Source organism: Natrix helvetica (assembly GCF_964273705.1).
Source record: "Natrix helvetica genome assembly, chromosome: 5".
NCBI lineage: Eukaryota > Metazoa > Chordata > Lepidosauria > Squamata > Natricidae > Natrix > Natrix helvetica.
In genome coordinates, this window is record NC_138551.1 from 30,609,492 (window position 1) to 30,623,866 (window position 14,375).

The 14,375-nt window shown below is 39.1% G+C and overlaps 1 protein-coding gene across 1 annotated transcript in view; it reads left to right on the forward strand.

The window, feature by feature from the left end:
• LOC309392399 (glutathione hydrolase-like YwrD proenzyme) overlaps positions 1-14,375 on the forward strand; it is a 32,914-nt gene that overhangs the window by 3,680 nt on the left and 14,859 nt on the right. The window contains exons 3-5 of the mRNA XM_081953582.1: positions 4,084-4,237; positions 5,400-5,606; positions 10,573-10,725. Of these exons, the coding sequence (XP_081809708.1) occupies positions 4,084-4,237; positions 5,400-5,606; positions 10,573-10,725 (514 nt within the window). The remainder of the gene's footprint in view (positions 1-4,083; positions 4,238-5,399; positions 5,607-10,572; positions 10,726-14,375) is intronic.

The window sequence follows — 14,375 nt, forward strand, 5'->3', positions numbered from 1 at the left end:
AACGGGCCCGTTTTTGGGAGGTCTGCAGAGTGCAAACACTTTTTTAAAAAAATTTGCTTCTTCAAAATCTTGTTGCGTGGTGAGTTCCGGTTCCGGCGACAGCGGCGACGGGCAGCTCTTTGCCCGCTCCGGCTCTCCGGTGGGCTTCCCCACTCCTTGGGGGGCACAGGACACCCCTCAGAGGGGTCCTGCCGGAGGGGCGGCATCGCGGGGAGCTCCTGCAGCGGCGGCGGCCGGCGGGAGGTCTCTCGCGCGCCCAAGGCACCGGGGAGCTAGATCGGAGGGCGCCTCGCGTTTCTGCGCCTCGCGCCTCGCTAAAGCCGTCTGGAGAATGAAGCAATTGAAGGAAGCAGCTGCGGTGCGGTGAGGTTGCTTCTCTCTTCATGCCCTATTTTGCACGAAGAATTAGTCAGCTTTCCTTAAAATAACTTTCGGAGTATTCTGGAGGCGCGGCTGGAGGGAGGGGGGTTTCCCCCCCCCTTGGACAAGCGGCGAGGAATAATTTTGCTCTCAGCCCCCGGGGAAGGAGGAGGGGGGAGAGCCAACGAATGAAGCCTCACCCAGGTTGAGATGATTTTCTTTTCAACTTAATTTCACTTTCTACTGTGATTTGAGGACTTTTGGAACTTTTTAAAACTTTGTTATGCCTCTGTGCCCAAAACTGGCAGGGCAAGATGGCACACTTCCGTTGTCTTTATGAATTGTGAAACCTGACTCCACCTTTAAAATTCAGGCTTCCGGTCTTTGTCTCCGTGTCTCCCAGAGGAATCTCTTGTGGATTGGTATTTTTTGAACTTTCTAGGGGAAACCTTTCATCTATTGCCAGACTTATTAGAGAGATTCTCTTCTGCCTGGTTCTTCTGCTCCCGGACCTCACCTGGCTACCCTTCTTTTCTAACTGTTTATCTTATATATGGACTGAACTTCTAATGTTATAAAGGATGGCATCCAAAAGACCACCTCCTGGGAAACCTGGCTTTGCCACGTCTGCTCCAACATCTGTAACATCCAGTCCAGCCACACAGTCAAAGATAACAGAACTGATGCAACCTAAGACTATAGAGATGGACTTTCAACAAATGCTTCAACAAATTTTACAGGGCCAGGAGGAAATCAAGAAACAGCTAAGGGAAATGAAAGATGAAATTAAAGAAAATCAAGCCCAAATTTATAAGAACTCACAGAGACTGGATCTTGTGGAAGGGGGGGTGGAGGAGGTGAGGGGGGGGGTGGAAGCTGTGCAGAAAGGGAACAAAGATCTTGACATCCAACAGATGAAATTAGAATTTGAGAGAATGTCCTATTATCTTAGATTTCAAAATGTTATAGAAGAAGATGGGGAAAATATAAGGGACATCATGACAAACATTCTGGCTGACTACACACACAAAGAAAAACAACAGATGGGGTGGGATATAGATCTGGTTTATAGAGTGAACTCAGCTTATGCTAGAACACACAATGTACCCAGGGAGGTTCACATTAAATTCCTTAGAAAAAGCACAAGAGATGAAATTCTGGGTGTACAAAGGGGGCAAGCATTGACATATCATGATATGGAGATAACCATTCTGAAGCAGATCCCTAAGAAGATTAGAGAAAAAAGAAAAAATTATTCGCAATTAGCGAATAAATTATACCAGAAAGGGGTGTGGTTTAGATGGTTGATGCCTGAAGGTATGCTGATATTCTGGGAGGAGACAAGAATTAGAATTAATTCACCCATAGAGGCGCAGGCCTTTATGGAAAAAAATAAAACACTCCTAGAGAAACCACCAGACACCACAACGGACACGCAGGACACGGGAGGGGCCAGAGCTCTGCCAGTGGAGGGAGATGGGGCAATAGCAAGAAGACTCAGATCACAAAAATAAACAAAAAAATCATATTATTATAAATTGACCGAAAGTGAAAATGGAATTATATTTGGATTTTATACTGTAATGTTTAATTTGATTGAATTTAATAATAGAACTAATATGCTGATTGTAATCAATTATATACTAATGCATTATATATAAATGTATACTATGGGTATGGAGGGAGGGGGGCCTCACACATTTTGCAACTGCCAAAATTTGTATACCTGTCCATTTACCCTTTTCCCTATAAATCTTGAAAAACCAATAAAATTTTATTACAAAAAAAAAAAAAATCTTGTTGCGTCTTATACTCAGGTGCGTCTTCTACTCCAAAAAATACGGTATGTATATTTCTGCAAGGTCTAAGTGTAAGCATCATTAGACGTATGTAGAGTTTCACATAATTTTATATCTATATTTCTTAAATTCCTGTGTAGCACTGAGATGTTAAATAGTATTATATAGTTAGTATTATACTAACTCAAATACTGTGTATCAAATACTGATTTATATACATCATACAATATAATGTACATTGCTAAATGTCTACTTGAATGGTATCAAAATACAAGGTGTACTTTGCATCCCTGGGACAACACAGAAATGGAGATATAATTTTGTCAATTAAGCATCCTGACCCTTGGCTAAAAAGGAATATTCAGCCAACAGTTTTGATGATCTGCAACCATCATAAATACATCAAACACCTCTACTTAGAAAAGCATTCCATATCCTCCCTTAAAAATTAGATCAGTTTCCTCTTTCATTTTTGGAGCCAGGGTTTTTCTGAACAGTTTTCAGAAGAGGAGGAAGATGATGTTTTGAATGTTGCTGTTGCTCCATTTAAATTTTCTTTTTACTTAAATAGTTTTGTTTACCCTTGTCAGCTTAATTATGTCATGTGCTGTTTTTTTGTTAACTACTGGGAATCCCTGTCAACTGTATATGAATTTACTGAATGATATATAAGGAAAGGTTATATATTTGATCCATCTTTGGGATGGAGTGGGATAATGGAGGAAAGTGTGACCTTTATACTGCTACAGCTAACAACATTTTTGGCATCTTTATTCATGAGCTGTGAGATGAGAACAACATCATGTAGACAAGGGAGAAGATGACTAGATGATATGAGATTATGCTGGGGCAAAGGACAAGTGGGATAAGGCCTGAATGAACAAAGGTCATTTTCCAAGTAAGATCTTAATTATACAATTATGTATGAATTTCACATGAGCCAGGCATCCATCTTCCATTTGTAATTGTCCCCCCAACCCTTTATCTCAGAACATCTATTAAGGAGGGAAAGACAGAATAGACTTCAGATGAACTTTAGAAGTGTTCTATCCTCCTCGATATACGACCGGGCAGCCGGCAACAGCCAAGCCGCACCTGATTGGCTAAGACTTGGCTGAGCGCGGGCTGCTCTGGTCATTCCTATTGGCTGCCCTGCTTGACAGCTCCATATAAATAGCTGTCAAGCAGGGAAAGGTGCTGAACTCCGTCTGTATATAGTCTAGCGGTTGCCTGTCAATGAAAGCTGTTAAGTTGCCTCAGACGCGTCCTGCCTTATCCTTTGGCCAATCTTTTATACTGGCGACGAGGATGGGGTCCTGAAGGCCAGCTAACAGTGTCCTAGAGGGAGTGAGTGGAGTTCCCTCAGCCGACGAGACTGCGTTTTTCCCTCTCTCTCTCTCTCGCCTCCTCGTCCCATTTCTCACGGACACTACCATGGCGTCAATGCCTCCTTTCGCTCCTTTTGGAACCCCAGGCGAAACCACAGGCCGGGTTCATGGAGCACTTCGAGTGCTTCTTAATCGCTAACCATGAACTGCCCTCGGACCGCAAGGTCAGTTTTTTCCTCAGCTGCTGCGGTCCGGCCATGTTCAACTCTGCCAGGGCTCTCGCCGCGCCATTGCCAGCTCATGCCCTCACCTGGGACAATGTAACACTAAGAGCTCTTAGGAAGAATCCTAAACTGTGGAGAGCAGTGTGATGATATTAGTTATAGAACAAGAATTGGTTGAAATTACAAGAGTTTCCAGGAATATGAACTGTAATGTTATAGCCTATTTAAATGGCCTGGAAATCACTTGCATTATTTTGAATGGTTGATGCTCAGGGCTCTGCTAAGCTAATTGTGATGCATCAGTCTTTTTTTTTTATTGAATAAATGTTGGGTTTTAGATGCTTCACCTGTGTATCTCTGATTGCTTTGCAGTGGAAGATCTCCACAGTCCCTCACCCTTGAACTGGTAAAAGAATATGGCTTTGATGAAGCGAATCCTCTGCCTTTTCGGCATGCATGTAACATCACAGTCCCTGGTGCTCCTGCTGCATGGTGTGATGCTGTCACATTATATGGAAGCAAACAGGTAAAGTCTAGCAAATGTTCTTGCTGAAAAGATTGATTACAGATAGTCCTTGACCTACAAACATTAATTTAACAACTGTTCAAAATTACAACGCAACTGAAAAAAGGAACTTACAATTGGTCCTTGCAGTGCTCGCCCCCACGGTCGCATGATCAAAATTTGGCTACTTGGCAATCAGCATGTAATCAATGTTGCAGTGTCTATGGGCCTTTGATCATTTATGACTTTTTCGGCTGGGTTCTGACAAGCAAAATCAAGAGGGGAAGTCAGATTCACTTAATGACCATGTTATTCATTTAAAACTGTAGTGATTCACTTAACAACCATGGCAAAAATTCATAAAAATCATAAAAAGTCATAACATAAAATCAGGCACAATTCACTTACCAACTGCCTATTTTAGTAATGGAAATTGTGGTCCCAATTGTTGTTATAAGATGAGGACTATTTGTAATATAGTTTTATTTTTGTTCTTTCATAAATATGTTTGCTTTTTTTTTAAAGTATCTGAATTTGCTTTTCCTTTAATTGCACAGAGTTTCTTCCGCTTACCTAAGATATGGGGAAGAGCAGACAAAAGAACAGGCCATTGTACTCTCTTCTTCCCATTTTAAAAATATTGCTTAGTTTCTTGTATCAACTGCTGAGATTTTACTAATTTCTTTTTATGTTTTCAAACTAAGATTATATTCTGCCCATTGTTAGATTATAATTCATATATATGAAATAAAAATTTAGATTTCATATACCTGATTCCATAGGAGGGAACGAAGTAATGCCCTTTGAAATAGATCTTGATAATGTTTATTGCCATGAAATAACATATTTATTAATTTTTGATTCAGAAAAGGGTAATTTGGGCGAACCTTCCAGAAACAGAACGAGTTTTAATATTCTATTCCATTGTATTAATTTTCCATCTGTTTGGAAAGCCCAGTTTAATCTTTTATGTTGATTTACAGCTTTTCTTTACTTGTACATTTTTTATTCTAGTTCAGATAACATACTTAACCAGGTCAGCTAAAATCTAGGTGACTGCATGCATATGGCAGCTAAACTTGATTAGTTTTAACTTCAGCTTATGTGACTCAGTGTATTCTGCAAATCTTTATAACTGGTGTATGTATGTTGATTGATAACACTGCAGTATTCCTTGATTCAGCTTTCCATGGGACAGATTTTGCAACCAGCAATAGAAATGGCTGAGAAGGGCTTTCCAGTGTCTGAGATTACTTCTTACCAGTGGAAGCAAGATGCTCATGTTCTTCAGTCACCTGGAAATCAACATGGAAAGGTCCTCTTGATAAATGGCGAAGCACCAGAGCATGGCCAAGTCTTCCAAAATCCTCTTTTGGCAAACACTTTTAAGGTAAAGAGAGTTGCTCTTCAGTGCCTCTGAAGGTACAGAGCCAGTTATGCATTAACTTAGTAAAATTTATTGATTGTAAACAACCAACTTTTTTGGCCGGCAGAATGCTGCAGGAGACATCCATCCCATCTCCGTCTCATTCCCCCCACCCCCTTCTGCCAGCCCACGGAGGAGAACTACAATGCTGATTCAGCCCTCAAAGAAATCCACCCCTGAACTAAGCCATACTATGATTGATTTGGCCTGGAACTCCCTATTAAACCAAGCCATTATGACTTATTCAGTAATTCATAGTTAAAATATACTGCAGCATTATATACAGTGATACATGCAATCAGTATGAATATTTCTATTTAAAATCAAACCTGTATATTGGTTCCGATACTATGTTTCCGGCCCTTGCTTTGGTAGAAATAGCTGAAGAATTATTATTCAGTGTTTTGGGTATTTTTTTTTTCTTGGTTAACATCAAGGATTTTCTGAAACATATATGGTACAATTGCTTCACATTCTTTTGTGAAAGCTTTTAGAAGTGAATAAGGGCTTCTTGAATAGCACATAACAGACAGAGACTGTTACATTTGGTTTAAAAAAACATAGCTAATAGTTACATTTTTCATTTGTTTGATAGCTTTATAATAGGAGCTTCAGAATTAGGAGAAGGTTGTCTACTTTCCATATACAGAACGATGGACATTGTAGATTGATTCTTGAATTAGAGGTTGATGGATACACATACATGTATGTGTGTTCTGACCCCCCTCTTCATACACCAAAGCACTCCAAGACAAGAATACTGCTAGACGATTTATTCACAGTAAATTAACACACTGACTAGACCTTGGCAGCAATCCAAGATAAGAAACAGACACGAGAGCTTCTCCAGCGTTGGTAATTAAGTTGAATCCTGCAACCAGGCTCCTCACAAAGTCTCTCCTTATATACTATATTGAGAGGAGCCTAATTACAACCACCTGGGTCCAATTATCTTCTGTATCTGCGTAGTTGTTCTCTACGTCTATCAGCCCTCCGTTGCCGGGCGTCCAGGACCAACTCCCTTGTCTCCTCCCCACTGCTCCAAGGCATGACGTCAGGAGCACACTCCCTTTGGCTTTCACCGCTGCTCCATGCCTCAGGCGCCTCCTGGTGGCCAACCAGCCTCTCTGATCCCTGCTTGGAGTCGGAACGCTGTCCAGGGCCCTCCACATCTTCCAGAGCCGACTCATAGGGCCCCTCGTTGTCGGCGTCAGTTTGCAGCTCCAACGGCTCCTGCTGGGCCACAACAATGTGCTATTAACTTATGACCACAATTGGAATCCGAACTTCTATCACTGAGTGATATTGTTAAGTGAGTTGTGCCCACTTTTCTGAATTTTTTTGTCATGGTAATAAGAGAATTATATGGCCGCCTTTCCTCATAGACATGATGGAAGCTGACTGAGAAGGTTGCAAATGCAATTATGTGGCCACGGGATGCTGCCACCATTTGTAAATACGTTCCTGTTGCCAAGTACCTGAATTGCAATCACATGACCACTGTGATCTTTGTAAGTGTGAGAACCAGTCATGTTAATTTTTGCAGCAACATTGTAACTTTGAACGGTTGCTAAACAAATGGTTGTAAGATGAGGACTACCTGTATGCCACACATATATTTTATGTAAACTCAAACACTTACCCACTCACTAGTGTGTTTATTAGTAGAAATCAGAGATGCTGAGCATAGTTGCTGGGAAACATCAACCTCAGTCTCGACAATTATAGCAGATGATTAGTTTTCTACTGCTATCAGCACAAACCTAATTTTTGATTGCCAGGAAAAGCAGATGAAATTCAGAGTGTTTCTGCAGGCAGTATTTTTTGCTACCAACATAGGAGTCACCCACATCTAATATACACTGAAATTGATTGAAGAGTTCTATTTCAATACATGAATTTCAACACAACATTCAGAATGAAGGTGAATATATGTGTTCCATGATAATGTTGCAGGATACAAACTAGGTCGATCCCCGGGACCAGAGGTTTTGTATTCCGAACTTTCAGACACGTGCTGGAGCCCAAGGGAACTTCTCTGTAGCCTAACTGAGGATGGCCTCAAGCACAAGTCCGAAAGTTTGGAAGACAAAACCCCTGATCCTGGTGACCAACCCAGATTGGATCCTACAACATTCAGTGAAAGACCATGTAACTCATTGTGAATTTCCTTGTGCACAAGCTAGCAAAAGGCGTCATATCAGTTTCTAGTGCTGTGGGTGCAAAGTTTCGGTGATAAGATATGTCTTATCTCCTTCAACTCTAATTTAAACAAATGATAAATGTCATTTAAGAAATGGTTTTTGAATTGCATTGTGAACATGAAGAATCAGGACAAAATTCCCTCATAGAATTTGACCCTCAGTAACCCACTCCTGTATCTGGCTCCTTTTGGGTCATTTGGCTGGAACCAAGAGTTATATAGTCTTTGGAAACATTGAAGACTGATATTTATCAAAAGAGGGAGATTTCATGTGATACAGGGAAATTAGTGGAGCATGGCAATAATGTACATCAAATTTAATTTTATTTCCGCAGCAATTGAATTTGCTTCCTGGCTAACTTAGTTACGAAAATCGTAAGAGATTAGGTAGCCATGTCTGGATGCAATTCAGCAGCATCTCTCAGTCTCATTTTTTAGCTAATTATAAATCTTAGTATCCTGATCTGACAGGCACTGCTTTTTAACTTCATTCTGAGACTTATGTAATGTTGAAAAAGCATTCAGAGATAAATGAATGCCATAGAAATCAGTAAATGGCAAAATATGGTGTCAGATTACTTACTTTTCCAAGTTTCCTGAAGTGAGGAGGCAGAAGCTTATTTGCCTTTTTCCCACCCGCATTCAAGTTATTTTATTGCATGACACATTAATGTAATAATTTGCTTACTTCTCCATTTTTATACATCTATATACTGTATTCCTTGTATTTAGAATAGTGTGTAACTTCAAGATAAGAATGTTGGTTAACATAAGAAATATTCAGTTTATTGGCTAAGAATTGTTAAATGAAGTATCCTTAGATACTGTATAAAAATATACAGGAGGAACATGCTGTGATTATATGCTTTGCTTGGAATAATGTTCTGCAGTATAGGGAATGGAGTGTAAAATTAGTTTTAGAATGGAGTGACCCTTAGTTTTAGATATATTACTTCTTGAGGTAACCTTCTTTAGGTAACTTCAGGTGACCCTCAGGGAACAGATAAAGTCTTAAGAGCTCTTAGGAAGAGTGGCAAGATCAGATGACTGCAAAGAAATATCATCCTTCCAACTTCCCCGCCCCCTCTTATCCTGCCAGAACTAATCCCTCCATATCCCCCACCATCCTGCCAAAAGCGATGAAGCTTCCTGGAAAAGAAAGGAAAAAACAATCCGGTTGCCTTTTGAAAAAGTACCTTTGAGACAGCTATGACCTGGGTGATTGAGAATCTCCACAGACATAAGGAGGTAAAAGAATTCTGCAACAGATCCTTTTGGAACATGGGAGTCAACTTCAATCAAACTTTATAGCTGCATAAGTGCACTTAAGTATTTAAGTATCTTTTTCAGATCAAGAGGCTTTACAGGGAAGAATTTGAGTTTGGTCTCAGATAGCAATAGTAGTTAGCAATAGCACTTAGACTTATATACCACTTTACAGTGCTTTACAGCCCTGTCTAAGCGCTTTAAAGAGTCAGCATATTGCTCCCAATGATCTGGGTCCTCATTTTACCCACCTTGGAAAGATGGAAGGCTAAGTCAAGTTGAGCCTGGTGAGATTTGATCTGCCAAATTGCTGGCAACCTGTGATCAGCAGAAGTAGCCTGCAGTACTGCACTCTAACCACTGCACCATTGTAGATCATGAACTCGTACATGTCAGAAGAATAAAAGCAGGGTTTTTTCACATATAAAATTTCCTTTGCCAGTTATGCTAATATCTGTACACTTAGATGTGTATCAAACCTTGGTTGGTACCAAGTATACCAACTTATGTATATAAGTGCCTACAAATTTTAATTTTAATCTGGAGAGAAATCCATCACACAGGAGCATCACTTTTTAATAGACTTTGCATGAATAAGCACACATACCAACTAAAATTGGACTATTTGTATTACATCACTAGAAGCCAAAATCACAGAATTGTCTGATTTACAGTACTTTGGCCATGTCGTGCGTGCAAATTCATTGAAGAAGTCAATGAAGTCAGGAATAGTTAATGGAACAAGAATAAGGAGCAAGCAGAGAACATGCTGGATTGATATATCAAAATTGATACAAAGATGAATATCCAACAACTGAAAGAAGCTGTGTTTGATTGGGTAGCATGGAGAGCACTTGCCTATAAAGTTGCCAAGAGAAGCACAAAACTAAAGGGTTAAAACAACAACAGTAAAACCTTTGCAAGCAAACGGCCAAGCTCAGAAAGTGCCAAGGATTCTTCATTTCAACCCTGAGCTACATATATTTTCTTCTATTGCTAATGTTACAAAATATGTGGCTGTTTAGAATCAAAGTATTGGATGAAACTGTTCACCTATTCAGCTTCCTTTGTGGCTAATTATATCTTGTTAATATTTAACGATTTGGTGCCAGATGGCAATGCACCACATGGTGAATGGCATTTTTATTTGACTGAGTATGTGGAATGACACATGCCGTTTTGTCTTGGTACCAGGTACGAACAATTTGCTGTCCCTTTTGAATTATTGAGATTGACGTGGCTCTTCCTTAGAATTAGGTCAAAGGCAGGGCAGTTTCCTTTTGTATACATAAGCATTCCTTGTATTCTTTCCTTCGGATGAAGCTACTGACATTGGCATGCTTTTTAATAGTATAGTGATCTGGTACACAATGATATTTTATTGCCCCAACAAAAAATTGTTGCTCTTGAGGCATAGTGCTATTCTTTGGTTTTTGTAATTTAGAGCCTTTTTTCCTCCAGGAGTTAGCAAAATCTGGCAAAAGAGGCTTTTACGAAGGCCATGTGGCTAAAGCAATTGTGGATGTTATTCAGGATAATGGTGGAGTAATGGATTTAGGAGACCTGAAAAGCCACGTCACTGAAGAAGTTGAGCTTATTGTCACAAATTACAAGGTATGCCAGACTTTTAAAAATGGTATGGAAAGATATAACCACATGGATTATTCTTCATAGGTTTTTCTCGGAGGTTTAAGAAGTAATTTGGTTTGACTTCTAAACATGGAGAAGTTATTCTTAGCCTATCTGAATTATCCTATAAAGTCTTGCAATAATCGATTGTGCAGCTTTCCAACATGTATGATGCTATTCTAAGGAAACCATACAAAATGGCATGTGGTCACAATGCAGTGGAAGTTAAATGGCATGCAAGGCTTGAACGATGTGGAAAGGTATAGTGAATGATACTGATGTGAATTAGATTTAGTGAGGTTCTCCTTTTCTCTAATCTTCTGCCTTTAACTTTTTAGTTTATTATTTTTGATCTCTTTCCATGCTCTGCATAATGAATGGATAAATGATACTGTCCAGAAAAAATGAAAGATCTGCCACAAAGAAGACGGGGGAAACCTATTTTCCAAAGCATCAGAAGGCAAGGCAAGGACCAAAGGATGGAAACTAACCAAGGAGAGAAGCAACCTAAAACTAAGGAGAAATTTCCTGACAGTTAGAACACTCCACCAATGGAACTGCTTGCCTTCTGAAGTTGTGGGTGCTCCATCATTGGAGGCTTGTAAGAAGAAACAGAATAGCCATTTGTCTGAAATGGAATAGAGTCTTCTGCTTGAATAAGAGATTGCATAAGAAAACCTCCAAGGTCCCTTTCAACTCTGATCATATTCTTTGTTTAAACTGGAAGTTGAAGAAATGCTGTACTAGTAAAATGTACCATCAGCTGTGGAATAGTAATAAGCTGACAAATCATTGTCACTTTTAACACATAGTAGCATCTTTCGCATGAATATAATATAAAATAAATACTTTTTGTATATCTGTACACTTATCTGTCCATTTATGTTTATTCCATTACAGACAGTCCTCATTTAGCTACTGCCTCGTGTAATGAACATTCACAGTTATGATGGTGATAAAATTGTGACATTGTGATTAGTCCTTATGTGTATGACCTTTGTAGCTCTGTAAAGGAAGGAAAAGCTGAAGCAACATCATAAAAATGTAATGGTTCATGCGACTGCTTCACATAACAACAGAATTCCTTGTCCCGATTATCACTAAATAGGACTACTTGTGTTTTTGTTATTAATTGCCAAAGATTAAAGACAAAATTTAGTAAAATGCTTAAGTTAACTGGGACTTAACTTTAGAAACTAGATGTAGACTAAAACCAAAAATGTGAAGATCAAGAGACTGTTCTGTGTGGTGATTCCCTTTTTGTGTTTCTTCCACCTTAGAACTTTCCACAAACAAGAATATTTGACTCAATTTGTTTTTCTCTATACTTCAAAGGAGTTATTTCCAGTCATGTAGCCAAGTCTAGAAAGAAAAGGAATTTTCCTTGCCAGGTCATTCTTGGGTCTTCACTCCTGCCTTTGTTCTATAACTTCTTTTGGTATTCTGCCCCTTAGCACTAATAATACATCTTTGGCAAAGATCCATATCCTGAATACAGATCTTGCAAATTAAATTCAGCTTTGATAGTTTTCCATGCAAAAGAGAAATAAAAAATTGGAGCTCAAAACTTTCTGTGAAGGGTGTCTTGCAGCTGATGTAAATGGAGAGATATAAAACAAGTGTTCCTCAAAATTAGCTCCAGTGTTTATGTACAATTTAATGCCTCTTTTTGAAATTATAAACTAAATGCATATTGGTATGCTTCCATTGCTGTCTTAAAGGAGACTTGGTAATTTAAATTTAATCTCCCCGGGGGTGGGGTGGGGACTGGATAGTGTGCAATAACATGTTAAAATATAAAAACAGTATATAAAAACTAAACATTTAGAAGGATTGAAGGATGATTAAACACAGTTAAAATTAGTTAAAAGATGAAGAGAGGGTTATCAAAGCAGCAATCAACCTCACAGCTGCATGCTATTCTGGGGGTTCCCAAGCAATACAGATCCTGCATCAGGATTCCTTCTTCAAACTTCAAATACTGTCAGCTTTAGCAGGTAGACTAGACAGGAAACACAACCAGATAAACTAATTCTACTTTATTGTAAAGCAAGTCTGAAAGTACAGTTCTCCTGCTGTCACTTTTACAGCCAGAAAGCTTAGGGAGGATTCCTTTGGAGCCTCTTATTCTACCCACTATGTAACTGCGGGCTGTGCTGTCTCTTATCTGACTGTTCCCTAGACAGCATCTCTTTGACTCATCTCCCAAGGTCTTTACCACATTCCATTACAAATCCCTTACAGAAGAGTCTGGTCTTGACGGCTTCCAAAACGTTAAGGAATAGTGTTTTATATATATATATAATTTATACAGCTGACCATCTTACCCAAACAACAATATCTTATAAGGATTAAACATACATAAAAACCCACAACATAAAATCCCAAACACCCAACGATATTGGTAGCTCAGGAATGAACTGTGGGGTCTGTGATACTCATTGAGCTGGGTTATTTGTTTGCTGATGTTTTATTACCTAACTCATCATTAGTGCAAGGGCCAAGAAGTCTACCCAAGGATAAACAATAATCACATTCAGGGCTCCCTCATCAACCGCAGACTTCATCCTTAACCATTTTAAACTCCCAGCATTCCCTTATTTAAATATCCTTAAAGTTTCCAGTAAACATAGTTGAATTAGTTTTGCCTTAAAATTGTAAGATACTCTGAGCCTTTGATTTGTTTATATGGAATATTACAACAGTTTATTCCAGAGCTCTAGCAAATAATTATTATAAAGGATAAATAATATTTTATGATTGTTTAGATGAATTCAAACAAAATATATTCTAGTCTGATAGTAATTTGCAGGAACCTGCCGGACTAATGAAATCAGAATATGTCCTTAATTGAATCTATTGCCATTTTTCAATTTTAGACAATTTACATTTCTCTTGTAATAAAAGATTTAAAAGCTTGACTGACAATAAATTGATCTAAATATCTCTAGTTCCCCATAACATGTTAATGACCTTTCCAATATTTTAGTTATTGTGTTACGAAAAGAAAACAGAACTCAGTGACATGACAATATTGAAATGTATAGAATACATATCAATAAAATTTAGTGCATGTGTTCTAAAACACTAAGGTTGAAGGCTTGGACATTTTTATTCTTCAGGCCCAGTGAGATGAGTTATAGGAAATATATGAACATAACAATAAAGCAAGGTGTAACTATTTTTAAGCTTCCAAATGGATTTTGTAGCAGACAAGCTATATAATTCATAATACAATTCATGATAGATTAAAAAAAAAAGTTAAAGGAGTTTCTGCAGTTTTACTCTGCTAGTCATTGCCAACGATAGGGGGCAGTGTTCATTTCTGTTTCAAGGCCATTGAGCCAGCACTGTCCGAAGACATTTCTGTGCTCATGTGTCCTGCATGACGTCATGGAGCGCTGTTACCTTCCCACCAAAGTGGTACCTATTTATCTACTCACATTTGCATGTTTCAAACTGCTAGGTGGGCAGAAGTTGGGGCAAAGATGGGAGCTCACCCCTTCAATGACGCTTAACCGCTAAGCCACCTCTTAATTCATGATAGACTCCCTCCCTCCCTCCCTCCCTCCCTCCCTCCCTCCCTCCCTCCCTCCCTCCCTCCCTCCCTCCCTCCCTCCCTCTCTCTCTCTCTC